Source organism: Microtus ochrogaster, unplaced genomic scaffold, assembly GCF_000317375.1.
Source record: "Microtus ochrogaster isolate Prairie Vole_2 unplaced genomic scaffold, MicOch1.0 UNK1, whole genome shotgun sequence".
NCBI classification, from domain to species: domain Eukaryota; kingdom Metazoa; phylum Chordata; class Mammalia; order Rodentia; family Cricetidae; genus Microtus; species Microtus ochrogaster.
In genome coordinates, this window is record NW_004949099.1 from 15,049,282 (window position 1) to 15,072,421 (window position 23,140).

The 23,140-nt window shown below is 45.7% G+C and overlaps 1 protein-coding gene across 1 annotated transcript in view; it reads left to right on the forward strand.

Moving 5' to 3' along the window:
• Positions 1–18,584, forward strand: part of Gxylt2 (glucoside xylosyltransferase 2) — a 94,056-nt gene extending 75,472 nt beyond the window's left edge. The window contains exons 4-7 of the mRNA XM_005364949.2: positions 2,453–2,704; positions 3,844–3,967; positions 11,861–12,033; positions 18,010–18,584. Coding sequence (XP_005365006.1) covers positions 2,453–2,704; positions 3,844–3,967; positions 11,861–12,033; positions 18,010–18,192 — 732 coding nt within the window. The 3' untranslated portion in view covers positions 18,193–18,584. The remainder of the gene's footprint in view (positions 1–2,452; positions 2,705–3,843; positions 3,968–11,860; positions 12,034–18,009) is intronic.
• Positions 18,585–23,140: the final 4,556 nt, after the last annotated feature.

Here is a 23,140-nt window from a genome sequence, read left to right on the forward strand (position 1 = left end):
AAATTGCAGGGCCTTGGTTCTCTTCTTCTATTCTATGGGTCTCTAGGATTGAACTCCGGTCATCAGGCTTCCAGAAAATGCCTTTACCCACTGCGCCCTCCTGCCAGCCCTTTGAGAATAATAAATATCAAAGCAATGACAAGACAAAGAAAAGCAGCTGCAGGCTTCCAGAAGACGTGTAGGGGAAAGGCTGGCTGAGCAAAGTCTGCAGAGTCTCAGTTTCTGAGCTGATGAGGACTGGGGAAGAGAATGTACCTCCTCTCTCTGGGTAGGAACTGGTGGGGGAAGATGAAAAGGGTCTCTGTTTTTTGTGTGTCTATGGTCTATGTCCTGTTTCTAGGAAAGCAGAGAGGGAGGCAGATAGCTCTCCCGGGTCCTGTCTTCAGCTGAATAGTTCATCAATTTTGGAGCAGGTGTGTTCTGGTTTCCTTCCCACGTAAAACTAGATGAGCAGAACATAAAGCCCCTGAAAGGCCTTGGGGGTGCATAAGACACCATGGTCCCAATTATACATACCACAGTTCGTATCCCAACATGTTTCTTAATAGTTTTGTGGAAAGCTTTTTACCCTTTCTCCACAGTACACTAGAATTGGAAATTTCTGAATGACGACTGCAGACTGCCAACCGTGACAAGCTTTACCTTCCCATAGAAATAGGAAAAGCAAGGAGAATGTGTGGCAGTTTTGATTGTTTGTTTGTTTTGAGACAGGGTTTCTCGGTGTAGCTGTGACCATCTTGGAACTAGCTCTGTAGACCAGGCTAGCCTCCGACTCAGAGATCCCCCTGCTTCTGCTTCCAGAATGCTGGGATTAAAGGTATTTATCACCACTTCCAGCTGTGTGATAGAGGTTTTAAAAAAAAATGGTTTATGAGCTCAGTTGCAGAATCACAATTCTGAATGAACTCAAGATCTTTGAGTTTTTCAGGGAGTCAGGAGGACATTTTTTTAATGGTAGATAGCTGTTATTTTTAATTTCATACGCTGATTTTTAAAAGCTGTTCCTCCAATAGATGAGCAAAGAGAGAGACTGGAGCTAGCTGAGTAGGTGTTGAAATACCTCCAGGCTGAAATCCCCACGAAACTGGATTATATGGTACACATGTTCACATTGTTAAGTTCTGGGGATCCAGATGAGTACGAGACACAACTGACTGGTTGCCTTAGACAACAGAAATATGTGTTCCCACAGTTTTGATTGGGAAATGTCTGAGACGTGGATGCCAGCAGGGTGGGGTCGGGGAAAAGGTTCTCTCCCTGTCATGCACCACAGCCACCTTCTCACTGTGTCTAATGCAGCAGCGAGAGGAGGGCCCTTCCTGAGGCCTGCTGTCGAAAGGGCACTTGTGCTGTTATGATGGCATCCTTATGACCCCAGTAAACCTCGTGGTCCTCCAAAACCATATCTCCATATGCTGTCCATTTAGGTGCCGGAGCTTTACTATGTGAAATTGTACATATACCCCCACACACGTTTAGTTCATAGCATGTACAGTTACAGTGAGGACTCAGGAAAAGTTAAATCTTCCCTTGATTAAATTATTCCTAAGTTTCAGGAACAATGACAAAATGAAGCAAGTGGCATTACTGCTAACTCAAGCTTTAAAGTCTCACACTCCAGGGCTTAGCCCTGGAAGCTGAGGTAGGGGTGCAGGGGACAGTCCTTCACCTGGGGAGACTAACTGGAAAGATGTGTAGCAAGCCTGGAGGGAAATAGAAGCCTATGGTTTTTTAAAACTCAAAGCAAGACTATTCTTTGGCATCCAACAATGATACGAAATTCCACTTGCAGTGTCCCCTCCATGAGGTGCAGATCACAACCACTCTTGTTCATGTACAAGTTGTCATTGTTTCTCCCAGGATGCAGCAGCAGGGCCAACTGGCTGCAACAAAGCCAGAAGTATGCACCATCTGGCCTCTACTGGGGAAGCTTGTCAAGCCCGGATCTGCTAACAAAGCCATAGGCTGAAAATACCATCTTAGAAAGATATAGAGCTGTCTCCTAGAATAGAGCCCTCACCCCTGAGCTAGAGGAAGGCCTGGAGATCGTCTATATCAAATTGTCAATCCCTGATTGTTCCAACAAAGAACTAACAGGGAAAGACAAGTGGGTTTCTTGTAGGAAGGAAGAACGAACAAACAAACAAAAAAAAAAGAGTTGATGTTTCCAGTTTGATCTCTTTGAAAGTCTAGTCAATATACAACTAGACCGGGTTGGGCTGTTGAGCCAGTCTAGTGCCAGGTTTATCTGCTGTTAAGTCTTCACTTGACTGACACTTACCCTCGGGTGAAAGTAGAAGGGAGGAAAGGGGGCTAATAGTGGTACCTCTTGTGGAATCCAGCATTGGTCAGTAAATATCAGTAGCATTTTTTTTCCTGTTGGGTCATTTCCATTGTTTCTGACCTATTTTTGTTTTGTCCCCTTTGCTTCCCTGCCCCCTTGTACACACAGGCGATCTTAAAGGATGTGGACTCGCTTCTCTACGTGGACACGGATGTCCTCTTTCTGAGGCCTGTAGATGATATCTGGAAGCTTCTGAGACAGTTCAACTCTACCCAGCTTGCTGCCATGGCCCCAGAGCATGAAATCCCCAAGATTGGCTGGTACAGCCGCTTTGCCCGCCATCCTTTCTACGGCTCTACAGGGGTTAATTCAGGGGTTATGCTCATGAACTTAACTCGCATCAGAAGTACGCAGTTCAAGGTAAGGAAGAGCTGGAAAATCCCACCTAAAGACGTGGAGTTAGAAGTCAGGTGGTGGTGGCTCACACTTTTAATCCCAGCACTGTGAGTTCAAGGACAACCTGGTCTACAGGGTGAGTTCCAGGACAGCCAAGGCTACCCAGAGAAACCCTTGAGAAACGAACCAAATAAACAAACAGAAGACCCGGAATTTCCAGTAGGGACATGCTGGGTGTGTGTCTGTGCTGATCTGGCTTGTGAGTGGGAGGAAAGTATTGGAAATGTGGAATTTTGCTCAGGAAAAGCCCAGGCAACTGTACACTGTGAAGCTTCATAGACTCCATTCAGAAATACTATATGATGTTTCTGAATTACAGAGAGGGCTCAGAGGGTCAAACGAGTGTGATGCAAACCTGATGACTGGAGCTGAGCTCCCTAAAACCCACGCAAAGCCGACACAGAAGCACAGTTGCCTGCAGTCCAACATGCTAAAGGTCCAGACAGGAACAATGCTGGAAGTTATGGGTCAGCTAGCCTGGCTGAGCTGCAAAGAGACCCTGCTCAAACAAGGTGGAAAAGGCAGGACTAGAGACCAGAAAGCTGCCATCTCATCCCCATACGTGTGCTGTGACCCACGTGTGCCTATAGCTGCACACACAACCGGGCATTCCCATACACCTCCGGAAAGACAAGGCTGACGAAATAGCCGAGCAGGTAAAGGGGATTCCACCTGGCAATGCAGGCATGGTGGCTTGAGTTTCCTCTCCAGAACCTATATAAAGGTAGAAAGGGAGTGGTCCCCTGACCTCTACATGTACCCCACGACACATGTTTGCACATACATAATAAACACACACACACACACATATACATTCAAATAATAAATACTAAAAAAAAAAAAGAAAAAGAGAAGAAAAGAAAAAGAAACAAAAAAAAGAAAACCAAAGGGCCCTCTCTACTTCCTGATCCACTCTGCGTCCATAGGTACCCACCCCCACAAGCATCTACCCACAGCCCTCGCTGTGCTTGGTTCTGTGCCCAGGGTAGCAGAACCACACCTGTGTGTCCTGTGTGTTGCATCTTGGAGGACAGGAAAGCATTTTCACTGGACAAGGCATGCTTGCTTTCCTGCAGCTGCTCTCACGGTTTCCTCTCTTCCAGAACAGCCTGATTCCAACAGGCCTGGCTTGGGAGGACATGCTGCTCCCGCTGTACCAGAAATATAAGAATGCCATCACGTGGGGAGACCAGGATTTATTAAATATTATTTTTTATTTCAACCCAGGTAAGCGCTCTTTGGAGAATGCCACTGTGTAGGAGTCCGCCCACCTCATTTCATAGGGAATATTCTAGACACAGGCTGCTATTGATGGACCTCCATGGTGCACAGAGAGGCTTGTGTTCCTCTGGCCCACCCTTACATCTGCCTCCCGGGTATCTGCGGAGGCAGGTCCTCAGCCACTAACACAAAAGGCCAAATGTTGAAGCCTCCAACAATGCACTCTGGTTTTAGAGCCTGTTTAGTCCCCCCACACCATCCTTCCAAGAAGTACCGCGTAAAGTGACACAAGACGCAGAACCAGATGACCAGATGACAGTATTTTCGTGTGAGCACCAGACCCTCACCATGGAGCAACTACTAGTGGAAGGGAGGTGGCTCCTGAGCTTTAAAATTCAGTCACCTGTCCAGAGTGCAGAGGGCCTAGGATAAGATCTCGGATCCCCCAGGGTTTGGTTTTGTTATCTAGAGCAAAAGAAAATGTTATATGTTGTTAGCTTGGTGACTTGTCAGAGGGTACCGAGTGGGGCAGGGTGTCGTGGTTGGCTTTTTGTCAGCTTGACACAAGCAAGAATTCTCTGGGAACTTCAATTGAGGAAATGACTCCCTCAGATTGGCCTCTAGGCAACTCTATGTGTAGGCAACTCTATGCAGCATCTTCTTGATCAATTGATGACTGATGTAGGAAGCGTAAGATAAAATGAACCCTTTCCTCCCCAAGTCTCTTTTTTTCTGTGTAGTGTTGACTGTTCTAGAACTTGCTCTGTAGACCAGGCTGGTCTTGAACTCACAGAGATTCTCCTGCTGGGACTAAAGTCTTGTTCCACCACCACCCCTACCCCCAAGTTGCCTTTGATCATGGTCTTTATCAAAGAGTATAGAATCATAACTAGTACAGAGAGAGATGAAATTTCCTGGTCTGTGTTTTCATATTAATCCCTAAAGCCAATAAAATGGCCTTCTTCCCTCCCCTCCCCTTTGCTAAAAGGTTATTTAATTTCATTAAAGTGAAAACAATGGTTTCCTTTGAGAGGAATCTTTAGGGAAAATAAAGTAGTCCTTGTCTTATCTGTCCTTCCCTTCCTGAAGTAGAGAGCCCTGTTGATAGTGATGTGACCTGCGGTGCTTGTCACCCTTAAAGCATTTGTTACGGGCCACCAAAAAAGAAAAGCATCTGCTACGAAACCTGATGCTGTAGGTCTCTGGATTAAAAAGAACCAAATCCTAGGAAAGAAAACAAAGCGAGTCAGCATGGGTTTGTGGGGAGAGACTTCCAGTACTAGCTAGATGAGCGAGCAGAGCCCGTCTTGGCTCTTTACATGCAACTTCTAATCCATTTCTCTCCTCCAGTATGTGGTCTGCCCCTCATTTTTCTTCTTAAGCGGAGAATGTCTTTTCTGTAGATGAAAGGGTGTCAGTTTGGATTCTGGGGCCCTGCAGATAGCATCAGAACAAAGGTTGCTTGTTAAATCAGCAGATGGTGTCTCATAGAAGCAAGGAGTGGCAATGCTGGCCGGCTCAGCCCAGTAACTGCAACAGGAGGGGACCTCGTGGGGAATGGAGGTGACATACACCCACCCTCTCCCACTGATGTTGTGGGACCCAGTGGGGAAGACAGGTGACATGTGCCCTCCCTCTCCCACTGATGCTGTGGGACCCAGTGGGGAATGCAGGTGACATGAATCCCCTCCCACTGATGCTGTGGGACCCAGTAGAGAATGCAGGTGACATGTACCCCCTTTCACTGATGCTGTGGGACCCAGTGGGGAATGCAGGTGACACGGACCCCCTTCCACTGATGCTGTTTATTGCTCTTTGAAGATTGTCACTTTGCTCCCTAGGTGTCAAAGCAAAATACTCATATCTGTTATGGGTCCAGCAACCCACAAAGGCTAACTTCATGCCAATTCCACCCTCCCAGGGGAAAAGTCACGTGGTTCTGCAGGGATCATCAAGGCCAGCAGCATGGACTGTGGGAATGATGGCTGGTGTGTGCCTTGCCTTTCATTGGTGCTAAACCCAGTTGGATTTGATGACCTGGGTGCCTCCTTCTGAGGTCCACTGAGCCGAAGATACTATGACATAATTGTGTTCTACATCCTGGTTCAGAGCAGAGCCTAGTAAGCAATCAAGAGCTCAGGTTTCGGGTCAGTGGTAGGTCATTTGCTGGCCTTTGTGTGGCTGTTTGGCCCCATTTTACACTTACCTTGGCACTGTATTAAACATTAGCTCTCTCTAATGAACCTCTAAGGACAGCCATCGCGTATACGTTTTTCTCTCATTTATTTTGCATGTGAACTCCCCACAACCTAGAGCCAACTGTATGTTTTTAAAAATTTGTCACCTTTTGCATTGTAAAGAGGCACTGGCAGCAACCTAGGAGATAAATACGTTTATTGTTGTGGCTTACTGGGTTGCTATGGATGAAGTCACACACATAAAACCTGCCTCACGGGACTGCGGTGTTAGAATGAAGAGAGTCTCCTGTAGCCAGTAACCTACTTACTGAGATGTATTTAAAAGTCATTAGCTAAAAATCTGTTGTTAAACTTCCTGCCATGATTAGATCGTAAAGTGTGTGTGGGTGTGGAATGGCGTGGCTTGGTTGCAGACTGACTCAGGTGGAGGTGACTGAAGCACCTGGGGACTGTGCAGGCAGCTGATCCCACAGGGCATTTCTTGGTATGTGGAAAAAAGCAGCTTCTCCTTGAATGAAAGGCTGACCTCACATTTGTGTGTATGCATGCACGTGTTCATGTAGAATGGATACATGTGTGTGGGTGCATGCACGTGGAAGCCAGGGGTTGACTTTGGGTGTCTTCCAAAGTTACACTAGGTTTAATTTTTTGGGACAGGCTCTTTCGCTGAACCTCAATACTTGCCATTCTGGCAAGATTGGCTGGCCATCAGACTTGAAGGATCCTCCCCGGTCTCCATTTCCCCAGCCCTAGAGAATCACAGGTAGATGCTGCTGCACCTGGCCTTTATATGGGTGCTGGGAATTGAGCTCGGGTTTTCATGCTTGCAAGACAAGAAGACAAGCACTTTACCAGCTGAGCCATCTCTTCAACCTGTGAGCTCATGACTTAACAAGTGAGTTTGAGTCATGGGCACATTTTCATAGAAAGAGCAAACCTAACCAAAACCCCAAGGAACTCTTAGGATAAATGAGCTTCTATCCCAGGCATCGGAACTCCACTCAGACCAGCTATAAAGGGCAGAGATGGCCACGTGGATCAGGTGATGCTAGGCTTTTGGGGGGATGTCTTTGGGATGCTGCTAAGGACTCCAATGATTTCTTTAGTCTTCAGGGTTCTTTTGACCTTGGGCATCTTTTCTTCTTGTGAGATGCCAGCATCTCTGACAGAATTCCCAGTTTGCCCAGCTCAGCCTGATTGTCAGTCAATACAATCATAAGAGACCACAGCCAATAAGGATGCTTTTCTTTTCTTTTCTTTTGGTTTTTCGAGACAGGGTTTCTCTGTAGCTTTGGAGCCTGTCCTGGAACTAGCTCTTGTAGACCAGGCTGGCCTCAAACTCACAGAGATCCTCCTGCCTCTGCCTCCTAAATGCTGGGATTAAAGGCGTGCGCCACCACTGCCCGGTGCTTTTCTTTTTTCTTTTTTTCTTTTTGGATTTTGTTTGTTTGCTTACTTTTTGTTTTTAGAGACAGGGTTTCTCTGTGTAGCCCTGGCTAATCTTGGAGCTTGCTCTGTAGACCAGGCTATCCTCAAGCTCAAAGAGATCTGCCTGCCTCTGCCTCCCAAGGGCTGGAATTAAAGGCTTGCACCACCACCACCCAGCTAGAGGATAATTTTCTAACAGTTCCTAATTCAAGTGGGAGAGAAATAACCCAACTATGGAGACCAACCTTGATCTGGTGACACAGGGCCAGAGGAGCAAAGCTTTCCACACTCACCACATAGGGCAGTTTTCCAGAAAGTACTGCAGAGAAAGGGAAGCAAGTCAGGTGTGCATGACAAGGCAGAGTACCCCACCAGAACAAAAGTATATAACTCTCTAAGGGGCAGAGAAGAGCCAACCTGTCCCTGGAACGTACATAACAAGACCAGGTATTGAATGTCTGATACTAGGGAGTCAGGATCTCCGGAGGACACAGGTAGTAGGGCCCATAGCCACACACACTCTTTGAAGGCCTTATTTTAGGTTCTTACTCTCATCCTTCCCAGGACCTCCCAGGGCCCTGGCCTTGGCTATTTGGCTACATCGAATGAACACCACAACAAAGCAGTCAGCCTCAGGAAGTCCTGAGCACTGTGCTGTGAGGGTGATCAGATCAATTACTTCACATTAGGTGCGCTTCTGGACACGGTGAACTGGGAAGCTCACCAGCCCTGATTTCTCTAAAGCACAAGAGACAAGAATGAATATTGTAGGGTCCATGTGAGATGGGCATGGTTTATGTTTTTGGTTTTGTTGTTGTTTCAGTACAAGGCCCCAGAAGTGTTAGTTGGTTGAAAAAAATAGAGTGACATCAATGGAAGAGAAACAAAATCACAGCAAGGGAACTAAGGGAAAAGGGAATTAGGGACAGAAAGCAGTCTCCAGCAAGAGACAAGACCGAGATACTTACAGTCTAGGAAGGCATAAAGTTCACACCATTCATTCAGCATGTGTGCGCACACACACTCACACACACAGAGAAAATAACCACCTCCCTAAACAGACTGGCTGTCAGTTCATGTTCCTGTCCCCTCCTCCCGAGTGCTGGGATTACCTGTGTGCACCACCACAACAACCAAACACAATTGTCCTGCTGCAATGGTCTCTGCTCCGTTGGTATATGGTAGCAATTGAGTGTCAAGCGCATCTTTCTGTGAAGTTAAAATGATCAGGCACAAACCATACTGTAATCTTCAGCACCAACTGGATATGAATCATCTGAGCTGAAAGGGAGTCCTGGCACTGTGTGGGTCTTGAAGATATCAGTCATTAAGGGATATCACCCATAGGGAACCAGTTTTTAATATAACTTTGAGAGAGAATAGCAAAGACCAAGGGCTTCAAGAAAGGGTGTTTTTTTTTTTTTAATTTATCTACTTGTTTTTGGACAGGGTCCTTTGTGTAGCCTGTCTTCAGCCTCTCAGTGATGCCTGCCTAGCCCTTCTGCTCCTCTTTCTCCTGCTCATAAAGCGGACAGTTTAAGTTTACAAAGTTAATCTGCAAATAAACAGACACATCTATGTATTTGGAGGGTGGGGGGTGAGTGTACAGGAGGAGGTGCACATGTGTGTTATGTGTAGAGGCCAGAGGACAATCATGGATCTCACTGGCCTGGAACTTGCCCCATAGACTAGTCTGGTTGGTCCATGAACAGCATGGATCTACTTTCTCTGCTTCAGAATGCAAAGATGCTACCAAGCCTGACTATTTTCACATGCGTTCTGGGGCCCAAATCAGGCCATCATGCTCATACAGCAAGCACTTTGCCAACTAAGCTATCCCCCAGACCAGATCTGTTATCTTCATCTTCCTACTGCTAATTGCCCTTTCTTTTGATAACAGATTCCATTGCTGGATGAAATAGCTCTTTCCCCATTTCATGTGTCCAAGAGCCCTGCCCTCCAGTGTTTCCCTGCTAAACCAGTCAGACCATCCATTTCCTGGTTTCTAAATCCTAAAACCTGAGAACAGAATCCATGGCTGGTTCATCCAGCCAGCAGTGCCGAAAAGATGACACCAATTAGTCCCCACCCCAGATCCTGGGAGCTGCTCCACTTCTGGCTCCGATTCTGCCTCACCTCACATTTTATGAGCTACTTAGTTATCTGCAACCCAACACAGATTTCTATGTCTTGACCGTTTCAGACTAGTGTATTTATGACAGCTTCTCCTCTACAGTCCTTCCCCATTGAAGAAATCTTTTCTTCAACAAATCCAAGGTGATTTACCTTCTTCTAAAACACGTTCCAGTTTCTCAAAATCTAATATGATCAGACCTTTTCTTCCTGGAGTGCTCTTCCAAGTTTCGGTTTCTAGCAGAATTGCATCCTGACTAAAGCCTGCATTTAAATGAAATTGTCAAAACAGGACACCACTGTCCTACAGCTTCACAGGTGACAAATGCTTTCTATGATTACCTATGCAATATTTTGCATTTTTCATCCCAGGAAATTCTGTTAAGGTGTGAATTGAATTTCTTCTGAGTTCCATTTTGTATTCGAGGTTTGGCAGCTGGGGTACATAGCTGATATTTAGGAGACATAAAGACCCTGAACTTATAAACAAATATTCTTTTAGATCTGTGTCCCTCTCCCCCACCCCCAGTTGCAGTTTTGTGTACTTGGGGTCTAAAGCTTCCATTAGATTCTCAAAGAGATCTGTGACTCACAAAATGGTAAAGAATGATCCTGCATGTCTAGGGACAGTTGTCATAAACACTGATCACAGGTGTACTGTGTTGTAGGAGACCCACTTATTCATCCCAGCTGCCCAGAACTGAAATAATCACACACAAACTATATTATTTAAAACACTGCTTGGCCCATTAGTTCTTGCTTCTTATTGGCTAACTCTTACATATTAATTTAACCCATCTCTGTTAATCTATGTATTGCCATGTGGCTATGGCTTACCTGGTAAAATACTGGCATCTGTCTCTGGCGGGCTACATAGCTTCTCTCTGACTCCGTCTTTCTTTCTCCCAGCATTCAGTTTATCTTTCCCTGCCTAGCTCTGTTCCCCCATAGCTCTGCTATAGGCCCAAAGCAGTTCCTTTATTAACCAATGATATTCACAGCATACAGAGGGGAATCCCACATCAGTACTGTGTGCTGGTGTTCATCAGTATTATGATTTGAACATAAAATGCTCCGTCTAGGCTCCTGTGTCTAGACAGTCAATCCCAAGCATGTTTTGGAAGGAAGTGGTGCCATCAGGAGGTGGAGCCTCACTGAAAGTTTTATATTTGGGTTGTTTTTAATCTGAAGAGAACTCTTTATCTTAATCTACGCTCTCCTATCTTGTGAGTTTGTCCTCCTCACAAAACCTTTCCAAAGAAATGATCATTGCTGATACTCTTGGGCAGTCCTGTGTGCTTGGCGCTTTGTGTTAACATCTGCTATGTATTTTTTACCTTGAGGTTCTAGGAATTTAACCTAGGGCTTCGTGAAGGTTACGCAACTTGTCATCCTCAGCCTCGTGTATTTTAAATTTTTAATAATCAAAATCAGTAAAGAAGTGACTGGTTCTAGATTTCACTGTTTATAAGTGAGAAGTTGGGGTTCAGATACAAGTGTGCTGGTTAATTCTTGTCAGTTTGACACAAATTAGAGTTGCCTATGGAAAAAACACAGTTGAGGAATTAGCTCCATCACGTTGACCCGTGGGCACCTCTGTGGGACATTTTCTAGATTAATGATTGATGTGGGAGGACCCTGCCCACTGTGGGTGAGGCCACCTATATAGTGCAAGTGGTCCAGCTTTGTCTAGGAAAGCAAACTAGGCAAGCTATAGGGAGCAAGCCAGTAAGCAGCACCCCTCCATGACCTCTGCTTCAGTGCCTGCCTCCAGGTTCCTGCCTTGAGCTCCTGGAAGTTGACATGAAACAAACCCTTTCCTCTCCAAGCTGGTTTTGGTCATGGTGTTTATCACAGCAACAGAAAGCAAGCTAGAACACTAGGCCGTTTGATGCCCTGGTTTAACTCCGATTTTAGGTATTGTTCTGTCTTCCTCTATCATCAATAATGGGTGCCCCTGCCATCATTGATCTCAGAATTTAAGCAAGTGTGGCATGGAATATTTGACCTGGGGTTCATAGCCACACTCCAAAGCATTGAAATTGTGCAGTGTGTGGCTTATAAATGTTACATTTTAAGCGCCAGTCTTACAGGTGACAGCGGGCACTGACCATAGCTCTATCTCTTCCTCTGCCACCAGAGTGTCTCTACGTGTTCCCCTGCCAGTGGAACTACCGCCCTGATCATTGCATGTATGGAAGCAACTGCAAAGAGGCTGAGCGGGAAGGTGTGTCTGTTCTGCACGGCAACCGAGGCGTCTACCATGACGATAAGCAGCCCACTTTCCGAGCCCTCTATGAAGCAATCCGGGATGTAAGTGTGCTCATCAAAGCGGACGCTTGCTTGCCAGCATTCGGTGCTTCAAGCGCTATGATCCGTGGGTACTGTGAAGGCCAACTACTCCCAGGGGGAACTCCTGTGCCTTTTGTCATCCTATGGAGTAAGAGTTCAGGATAAAGGGAATGTAACAAAAGTGAGATTGTTTTATTTAGTTTAAGCTAAGTGTGTTGCCTGGTTACCAGCTCCAAGCTCTTAAGCAATCATGTCTCATGCCGGTCAATTAGAAGTTGTTGCACTAAAAGCAGCGATTGGTCCTTTATTATTTTTTCTTCATTTGTGTATGTGTGTGTATGGGTGAGTGTGCGTCTGAAGACCAGAGGTTGACACTAAATGCCTTCCTCAATCACTTTCCACCTTATTTTTTAAATTATTTTTATTTTATGTCTGTGGTGTTTTGACAGCATACATGTATCACATGTGTGACTGATACCCTTGGAGGATAGAAAAGGGTTTTGGAGCTCCTGGAACTGGACTAACAGAAGGTTGTGAGACACCATGTGGATGCTGGGAATTGAGCCCACATTCCCAGTGCCCTTAACTACTGAACCAGTTCTCCAGCCCCTCTAATTTTGAGACAGAACCCAAAGCTCACTGGCTTGCCTAGTAAACCCAGAGAACTCCAGTCTGTATCTCCCCAGTCCTGTGATCACAGGTATACACCAACACACACACAGAGTTTACGTAGGTGCTGGGGATCAAACTCATGTCTTTAAGCTTACATAGCAAACACTTTGGCTACTGAGCTATATTCCCAACCCACCAATCTCTTATTGACGTAACAATGCAATCAAAAAGAGATGCTTACCTAGCAAAGGAGATTGCTAGGGGCGTGTGGATACAACCTAGATGGAGGAGTCTTGTCATAGCCAAGAGGCCCTGAGGAAAATACTCCTGCACCTCATGAACCGTGAGCCAGGAATGGAGAGCTGGAGGACAAGGTTAGCAACAGAAGGTTCTAAATCCAAGTAGAGGAAAGTGCCCCAGCCAAGGTACCCAAACAGGGAGGCCTTCAGAAGTGAACATCAGGCTAGGCAGTCAGAGCTGCATGTGAATCTGGCTGCCCAGTGCAGAAAGTCTGAGCCCTTGCCCATAGTGACTCCCTCTGGCAGGCTAACCTTGAAAGAACAGCCCCTCCCACCAGGTCTGCCAGGCAAGCCCTATAGCCTTACGTGGTTGGTCTCAAAGATCACATTCAGTAGATAAAGCCCCTGCCCCATGGTTTCACTTTGCATGGTTTCAGTCACCCTGTGTGACCATGACCCAAAAATATTACATGGAAAATTCCAGAATTCCATGCTTCATAAGTTGTACATTGTGTGCCATCCTGCTCTGTCATGCAGGAATGTGAGTCATCTCTTTGTACCTGTAGCCACACTGTATATATTTCCCACCTACTAGTCATGTCATAGCCACAGGGTATCCGGTCTGTAGGGCTCGGTACTCATCATGGTTTCAGGTATCCACCCAGTATGTAGATATGTATCTCCCATGGATAAGCGATGATTTTATGTACAATGTTGGCGTGGAGGTAATGGAACCTCATACAGTTTGAGCCCACTCTGTCTTCCTTGAAGAGAAGGGTGAACACATGTGAAGGAGCAGTTCAGGATTATGTGAACTTGGAAAGCTCCGTGTTGCTCATTACCTTTTGCCTTGAGATTGCGATTGCTAATAGGAAACCAATAGCAGGTACTTAAGAGGGGTGCTCTCCTTAAACCGTCCCTCCAAGACAGAGCAAGGATCAGTAAAATTTTCCAACATAACCAGGTGATGTAGTAGGATCTGCGGGCCGCTTCCTGCCACCCGGCTCTCTGCCGCCTGGCTAGCTTATGCCCTGAAATAATTACATGGAAACTGTATTCTTTTAAACACTGCTTGCCTTTAATCCCAGAACTAGGGAGGAAGAGGCAGACAGGTCCCTGTGAGTTCAAGGTCAACCTAGGCTACTGAGTAAGTTCCAGGACAGCCAAAGATATGCAGAGAAAAACAACAACAACAACAAAACAATTTTTAACATGACTCTGTAGGAGCTTTGTGTTTCAGCATTCACAGAGTCGTGGGAGAACACGGTGCCTTTTTCATTCTTCTTCTACACTGGCATTCTGACAGCAGAGGTTCTTAGTTATGGCTGTAGGGTGCACAGTGCCGAAAGGATTTGCTGTTTACCCCCCACCCTGACAGGAACCATTTGCCAAGCCCCTGAGACAGACTTTATTAAATATCTTTATTTGTTCTTGAAAATTTGGGAGCCTGGTGCCAGGATTTAGACATGCACATACGACAGCCATGTGTGGAGGTCAGAGAGTAACTCGGGCTGTTGTTCTTCACCTCTGCCTGGGCAGGCAGGGGATCTTAGTGGTTTACTGCTTCATGTGCCAGGCTAGCTGGTCCCTGGGATTCTGGGGAATCCACCATCTCCGTCTCCCATCCTACCGTAAGACAACAGGGATCATAGATACATGCTACCATGCCAGGCTTTCTGCGTGTTCTGGGGACCCAGACATAGGATGTCACACTTTGCAGAAAGCACTTTACCCACGGGGTCATCTCCCTGCTGGCAATGCATCTGTGTGACTCACTGAGCCACCCCCCAGCTGGACCACATCTGTATCAAGATGAACATTTTGCTAAAGAATTCCAGCTTGGGAAATCCCAGCACTGTCCTCCCCATAGGGGATCACTTGACGTGTATCTAAGCGAGTGCCTCTTCTCCTGTTTCCTGCTGTTCAGTTCTCAAAGGGCGAGTGATTAAATTACACAATCTGCTATGCACTCGGTGACATTCTCACACTTGGTTACTCAAACATTGCCTCCAGGGGAAACCCATGCCCAGCACGGGTGGAAGTCAAGGAAGCATGCAACCGTGTGGACTGATTGGAGCCCTCTCTACTTTCCCTTGTGTTCTGGCCCGGCTTTGGAGTTGAGCAATTATGGCTAAGTTATGACTCATCTGGTCTGTTCTCACAGGGGATCAGAAAGACAGCCAAGTGACTTTGCTTCTTAAACAATTCTGCCTAATCACTCCGCGGAGTTCTGCAGTTTGGCCTCAAAAGACTGTTTTCATTCAGGCATTTCCATCAGGGCAGTCACTGGCTCCAGATCAGCACGGGAGTGAAGACACTCCATTGTGACACGGTATTCCCCTATGCCTACCTTTCTCTACTGGGCTGTGATGTTCTGTTCTCAGCGTAAGATAAAGGATCAGAGCTGGCGCTCTGCCTGGGCAGACCCGGGCTCAAACCCCATTTCTATTACTCTCTGTTTAGTCATTAACTGCTGTTACCTTACTGAGCCTCGGTTGATTTCCTCATCATAAAATAAAGATAAGAAGGTTACCTTCTGGAGACTGGAGAAATGGCTCAGTGGTTAAGAGCATTTGCTCTTCCTCAAAACCCAAGTTCTGTTCCTAGCATTCATGTCAGCTGGCTCATGACCACCTGTAACTCCAGCTGCAGGGGGTTCAGTAACCTCATCTGGCCTTTATGGACATATGCAAGCATGCTCACTCGTGCACGTGCACACACACACACACACACACACACACACACACACACTTTTTTAAAGTGTTAATACTTTTATATAAATAAAGCTTCCTAATGAGACAGCTATGAAGAGTAAAAAAAATGATGGCCTTTAAACTTTAATCACACACCTGACAGCTGCATTTAGTATGTAGATGTTTTAATTGCAAACATTCCATATCTGTTTCTTTTCTTAGCTTGTTGCCTTCCTTCTCTCTCGTATGCACACAGCCTAACCCTGTGTCTATGTGTTCATGTGATGGATGACAGGAATAACAGCTCCCATCATGGCCCTCCCAAAGGTCATCAGGCAGATATTCTTTAGCAATTCTTTCGGCAATCATCTACAAAGCCTAGTTTATGTAGGAATAATTCCAGTTGTCCGGATTATGGAAGCTTGCATATACACCAAGCCCTGTCTGTGGTCAAGAATCTCCGTTCTAGTAGAGAAAACCAGATGCTATAATAAATTCCCATCGCAATCGAACAAAGAGCCTATCTGAGAGGAACAGGATGGTGAGGGCAGAGAACTGGCTACAGAGGGATGTTTCAGGTTTTTAGGGAAGGCCCGTGCCAGCCTGAAACACGGTTGGATGGAGGCATTCCTAGGGAAGATGCTACCGACATAATCTGGAGACTCTCCAAGGTGGAATGAAGCTGGTATGCCCGGAGCACAGGAGGATAGTCACCTCAAGCCATCGTGGAGAGCTAGTGGGGGTGGGGAAGCAAGTGCAGCAGGGCTCCATCTCTCCTGGAGCTTTTGCGGTGAGAATTGGGCTGCAGTGGGAAGTCTGGGCAGGAAAGTGACAGCTGTGATTTATGGTGACTTATGTTAACTAATTGCAGACTTGCAAGAGTGAGGCACGGGGCCATTTGTGAGGTTGAGAGCAGCCATACAGGCAAGAGCTGAGCTAACGGGGACATTTGGGGAAGTGGGAAGGAAGAGAGAAGGGGCTGTGCGGATAGAATTCATGGGACTTCTGGTTGGCTGGCTGAGGGCTGTGAGAGAAAGCAATGCTGTCCCAAACCGGAGCTGGTGTGGCCCATTCTCAAGTTACCTCTTCACCTTGCTGATCCACGGCACTGAGACAATGTTTCTGATGACCTTGAAGGAGTGGGAGCTGTGTTCTAGGAAAGCCGATACCCATCCACTCTGTTCTGGGGCTAGGAGCCTGCCCTTTAACCTTTCTGTTCCTTAGGCTTTTCATTGGCAAAAGTTAAACTGTGACATGATCTACCGCGGCCCTTTCACTTTCAACAGGATGGTGATAAAGCTTGACACATGCTAGTTTCTAAGTAGCCCAAAAGGTTGATTTTGGAAAATGCTGCTCATTCATATATCACATGAAAAAATAAGAGATATTAAAACAAGACAAATCTTCAAATGTCTAATACACAGTGAATTTAAAAAACTCAAAATTATCACTGACATTTGGCCTCTTAGTTCCTTTTCCCCACAGCTTCCACGCCTGACCCTGTCCCGTGGCTCAAACTCAGGACTTTGGAATCCTAAGCAGATGCTCCACCAGTGAGCCGTATCCCAATCTGGTGCCTAGAATAGCGAAAGAAAGCCCATGGCCAATACATTAACTTGCAATGGCTGAACTCTTGACCTTCTGTAGCCGCCACAGACATGCCATTAAGTTTCTTGAATGGCAAAAAGATAATAAATAAATAAATAAATAAATAAATAAATAAATAAGGGCTGGAGAGATGGCTCATAGGCTAAGAGCACTTGCTGCTCTTGCAGAGGACCCAGGTTTAAATATGGTGGCATAATTCTAGTTCCAGGAGATCCGGTACCCTCTTCTGACCTCTGTGGGTGCTAGGCATACACATAGTGCACATACTTGCATGCATACACATAAAGTGAAAACAAATAAATCTTTTGAAAATAATGAATTCAGTGTTTGTTGTAGTAGATTTTAAAATGACTGTCTGCTTTATACTTGTATGCATTCTAATCAGGGGGAATATATATATATATATGAAATATAATATATATAATAAGGGTGATCATATATATATACATATATATATGTATATATATAGTCTTCCCCTTAGTGGTAGATATTGTTACATTGTCTTCAAACTTGAAGAGCCTTAGAAAACACAAGTAAATCATCTTTTTTGGTTTGTTTTCCAGTACAGGAAAACTAGGCACTGTGGTATATGCCTTAATCCCAACACACTAGAGATGGAGGTAGAAGGATTCCAAAGTCAAGGTCATTCCCAGCTAGAGGAAGCCCAACTTCAAAGAAAGAGAGAAAACGGAACTGAGAGGCCAGAGAGTTACATGATTCCATGGGGCTGTACCACTGGGTCAAAACTTGGTCACTTTGCACTGTGTCGTGTGTTTTACTGAGAGTGATTTGTGGTTTTAATCAGCACTTGAATCACAGGCTCTTTCTTTCTTTCTGTCATTCAGTTTCCCTTTCAAGACAATCTGTTCCAATCCATGTACTACCCTCTCCAGCTGAAGTTTTTGGAGACAGTGCACACGCTGTGTGGACGGATCCCCCAAGTCTTTCTGAAGCAGATTGAGAAAACGATGAAAAGGGCTTACGAGAAGCACGTCATCATCCACATGGGCCCCAACTCCATGAGCTGAGTGCCCCCCTTGCTCTGAGTCAGCCTGACATCTGTGACTGAGGACATGGGTCATATGCTGCCCGGATATTTGTGTGTGGGCATATTTACTGGTGCTCTGTGACTGCTGAGGTTCAAATGTCTGGTTACATTGTGCTTGAGTTGTTTATCCCTAAAAGGGAATGTGCTTTTCTTTATTATTTTTAAATACTATTTATCTTTTTTTAAAAAAGTTATTATCATGAATTTAACATTGTCTCATTGGATTGAGAAAGAAAAGGGAACTTTTCCTAGCCCTCAAATATGAGACCCTGTCAGTGTATACAGGATGATAATTATCTGATATTCTTTAGAATCTTCCTATGCAACTTGCTCTCTCACCCCCATTAAGAAATAATGTGTGTTGGGGCTGGCAGGATGGCTCAGTGGTAACAGCATGTGCCACCATGCCTGATGGCCTGTGTTCCCGATTCCCTCGAATCGAGAGGATTCTAAGAAGAGGATTGACTCAAGTTATCCTGACCTTCATGACCCACAAATAAAGAAATGTAATATTAAAAATAACAATAGGGATAGCTGGGCGGTGGTGGCGCACGCCTTTAATCCCAGCACTTGGGAGGCAGAGGCAGGTGGATTTCTGTGAGTTTGAGGCTAGCCTGGTCTACAAGAGCTAGTTCTAGGACAGGCTCCAAAGCCACAGAGAAACCCTGCTCGAAAAAACAAAAAAAAAAAAAAACCCAACAAAACAATAGGGAGCTAGAGAGATGGCTCAGTGGTTAAGAGCACTGACTGCTCTCCTTGAGGATCCAGGTTCAATTCCCAGCACCCACATGGCAGCTCAAAACTGTCTGGAATTCTAGTTCCAGGGCCACTGAATGCTTTTCCAGAGAACCTGGATTTCATTTTTAGTACCCACATAATGGCTCACAACCATCTGTAACTCCAGGTCTAGGGGATCCAGCGCCCTCTTTTATCTTCCACAGCCAATAGGCACACAAACAGTGTGCACAAAATAATAGCTTTTAAAAATTAAAAGAATAATAATATGTTATGAGACAGACAAACTTGGAGACATTAAAGGTCAGTGAACCACAGTCAAGATTAGATTAGACGTAATCCTACCAACCCCTGGAAAAGGTTGTCACCATTGTAATGAATTTCTTTCCAGACTCGTTAAGACTTCCCTGATTTCTGTGTTTCCATTGTAACACATTTAAAACGTGCGACCTCGGTAAAGACCAGCCTCTGTGCTGAGGTTTCACGTAGGAGACTAAAAAGCCAGACGAGATAATTACAGCACCGCTGTGTCTGGAAGAGGCTTTCAGACCAGCTAATTGGGCAGCATTTCAAGATGAAGCGTGTGTCTGAGAGTGCATCCCAGAAGAATTGCCGTGCTCCGAGGAGGGCGCAATCAGGGGAAATTTCTATGCAACAAAAGCCTCAGAGAGAAAGCCCAAGGGATCTCTTTAGCAAAGAGGTCTGATTTTGTATTTCTCCACGGACAAGAGCACTTGACTGAACTTCTGCGCAGTGGGTAGAAATCAAAGGACAAGTTCAGGCTTTTGAGGGGGCTTTCCTTGTTGTCGTTTTAATTGTATTTTTAACTGTGTGTCTGTGTCTGTGTACGGGCATGTAAGTGCAGGTGCCTGTGGATACCAGAGCAGGAGGGCATTAAATCCCTTTGAGCTTGAATTACAAGTGGTGAGCCTCCTGACATGGGTGCTGGGCACTGAGCGTGGGTCTTCTGCAAGAGCAACAAGTGCTCTTAACCACTGAACTATCTCCCCAGCCCTTGCTTTGTTTTCTTTTGTATTTTTAAGATGAGATTTCCCAACCTGCCTGCCTCCACTTCCAAGTAAGTACTGAATAGACAGGTGTGTGCCCCCACACCCAGCTCCAGTTTCAGATTTAATGTGGTCAAAGTAAATATTTCAGATGATTTCACCGGCAAGAAAATTCAAATTCCTGCCAGTCTCAGGTCTCTACACCCCCCACCCCCCACCCCTCGCTGTGGTTAGCCAGCGCTTAGCTTAGAGGCTTTGCAATTCTATCACCTAGCTACAGTAGAGGAAGTTCTTATTCTGTCCCCAAGAGGGATCTGACTTAATCCCTAGTTGCTCTTAAGGTTGCTTTCAGGGTAGGGACATTTTGCATAATGTTTTATTTATCTCAAATGACTTTTACATAAACAACCTTTTTGATGTCTTGGGCAGCCTAGGGAACTAGGAGGGGCCTGTATTACCTCCGCGAAGTAACAGAGGGAAAAGGGACATAGTTGATAGAAGTACATTTCTATAAAACACATGTTTGTGTAAGATGAATCCTGTTTCCCAGGGAGGAAGAAATTGAAAATAAACATCCTGAGTCCTCTTCCTCCTACACAGAAAGCAAACTGAAAGTGGGAAGTAATAAACATTATTTTTACTAATGCGATGTAGTAGCCCGTGTATCGGAATCCAGTAGGTTATCTCCGTCTCTGTATCGACAGAAATGGCTCGTCCTGAGGAGATAGCGGAAAACCTGTGCTACAAAGGCAGTAGGGGTAGACGCAGCTATGGTAGTCACAGTGGCAGAGCTGGAATGCTAAGTAAGCTACGTCCACTCTCCCCTCTCGTCTACAGCCTGGTTCTCGGGGAAACCACCCTGGGATGTACAGCTCTCATTTCCACTGTTGTTTTGTGTCCTCACCACTGCTGGTGACACTTATTTTGGTTTGTTTTTTTTTTTTTTTTTCCGGCTGTGGGCACGTGGGACGCGCAGTAAATACCCACAAACTAGGTTTTGGTGACAGAGCCAGAATATACACATACAGTACTGGCTTCGAGTCCAGTCTTGCTTCTTGTCTGTTCAGAACATTCAGTGAACTTCCAAGAGCGCTATTTAGATTTTTCAATGGTTACCAGATCTAAAAACCTTTGGTCCAGTCTTCGGAGAAGTCTTTGAATACAAAATACAACAATGCCTTTGACTTTATGAAAACCAGGTCCACTCACAAATGCTCTTCTGTTTGATGCCAGCTGAATCTGTAACACTGTTGCCAGCGAAGGTCAATGATAGAATCTTAAAACATTCTAGAAGGACCAGTTATATGATCATGTGACACTCTAAGACCCAAAGTGATTTTCCTTCACCATGGAATTCCCATGCTGTATTCGAAAATTTTAGGTGTTTAGTGGAGAATTTAAGAAAAAAAAAAATCTCTTCCAACTCTTTGTACCAAAAAGTGGTAAATATTATCCATACTAAGATAGAAAGCGGGGCTTTCTCAGCTTTTGGTATTTCCTGGCAAACACCTTTGAAATCCAAGAGCCACACATATTTATTCAATGAACTTCCAAAACGTGATCGATCTGTGTTAGGAAGTCACAGGCTGCCTTTCTGCTCCTGAGGCCGCACTAGATCCGTACCTGGGATGGCTAAGGCTGGTTCTCACCGGCCGCACTAGATCCGTACCTGGGATGGCTAAGGCTGGTTCTCACCGGCCGCACTAGATCCGTACCTGGGATGGCTAAGGCTGGTTCTCACCGGCCGCACTAGATCCGTACCTGGGATGGCTAAGGCTGGTTCTCACCGGCCGCACTAGATCCGTACCTGGGATGGCTAAGGCTGGTTCTCACCTCCAGGTCTGTCCTTTTTTCCTTTTTACTCCTCCTCTCCCCTTTTGTCTTTGGTCACAGTTGTATTGCTGTGCAAAGACACCTTGACCAAGGCAACTCTCATAAAAGGAAGCATTTAATTGTGGGTTTGCTTACATTTAGAGGGTTAGTCCCTTATCATCGTGTTGGGAAGCAGGCAGGAATGCCGCTGGAGCAGTAGCTAAGAGCTTTACATCCTGATCCTGGGGCAGCAGGCAGAACGAGAGACTGGACCTAGTGTGGGCTTTCAAAACCTCAAAGGCCACTTTGCAGTGACACATCTCCTCCAACAAGGACACATCTTCCATCAACTGGGGACTAACCATGCAAATATGAGTTTATGGGGGTGTTCTCACTCAGACTACCACATCTCCCCTCTCCTGCCTTCTCTCTTAGCTACGGGTTCTGTGGAGAATGTCAGAGCCCTCTCGAATAGCAAGTGGTGACCATGCTTTTGGCATGTGGGGTTTCAATGTCAGGGTTCGTAGAAAGGCTGGCATTACTTCTTGCTGTTTATTTCCAATATAAATCTAAGAAATTGTAACTTACATGAAAATTCTAATACTTGAACAAGTGCTGTGGACAAAATCACTTTGAGTGTCTCCTCAACTTTGACAATTACATTTTAGCATTTGGGGCACAGCGCTCTACACATCAGCCTTTCTTGACATTTGGATCTCATATTCAGCGCTCTGCTGTGAGCCGTCTACACTTCCACTGTCTGCTTCTGAAATGGGCATTTATGCACTCCCAGAGGCTGGCCAGCAGTTCTACGACTGCACTTGTAGAGCCCATAAGCAAAAAGAAGCAAGCAAACCAAACCATGAACAATCAATTGTAGCTCCTAGCAGTAGCTCTGGGCCTGGCAGTTCACGGCTGTAATCCCAGTGTTTGGGAAGATGGTTGAGCTCAAAGGCCAGCCAGGACTACATGGTGAGTACCAAGTCAGCCAGGCCTTTCTCACGCAAAAATGGGACCAGTCAGATGGGACTGGAGAGATGGCTCCATGGCTCAGAGCACTGACAGCACTTTCCAGAGGACCTGGGTTTAATTTCTACCACCTACGTGGTGGTCTACAACCACTTGTAACTCCAGTTCCAGGAGGATCTAATGTCCGCCCGGCATACACGCGTTTCACAGACATACATGCAAGCAAAATACCCACACCTACAATTTTTAAAAATTCAAAACACATGTCTTTAATCCAAGCACTTGAGAGACAGTCAGGTGGATCTCTGTGAGTTTAAGGCCAGTCTGGCCTACAGAGTGAGTTCCAGACCAGCCAGGACTATATGGTGAGACCCTTTCTCAAAAACAAAACAACACACACACACA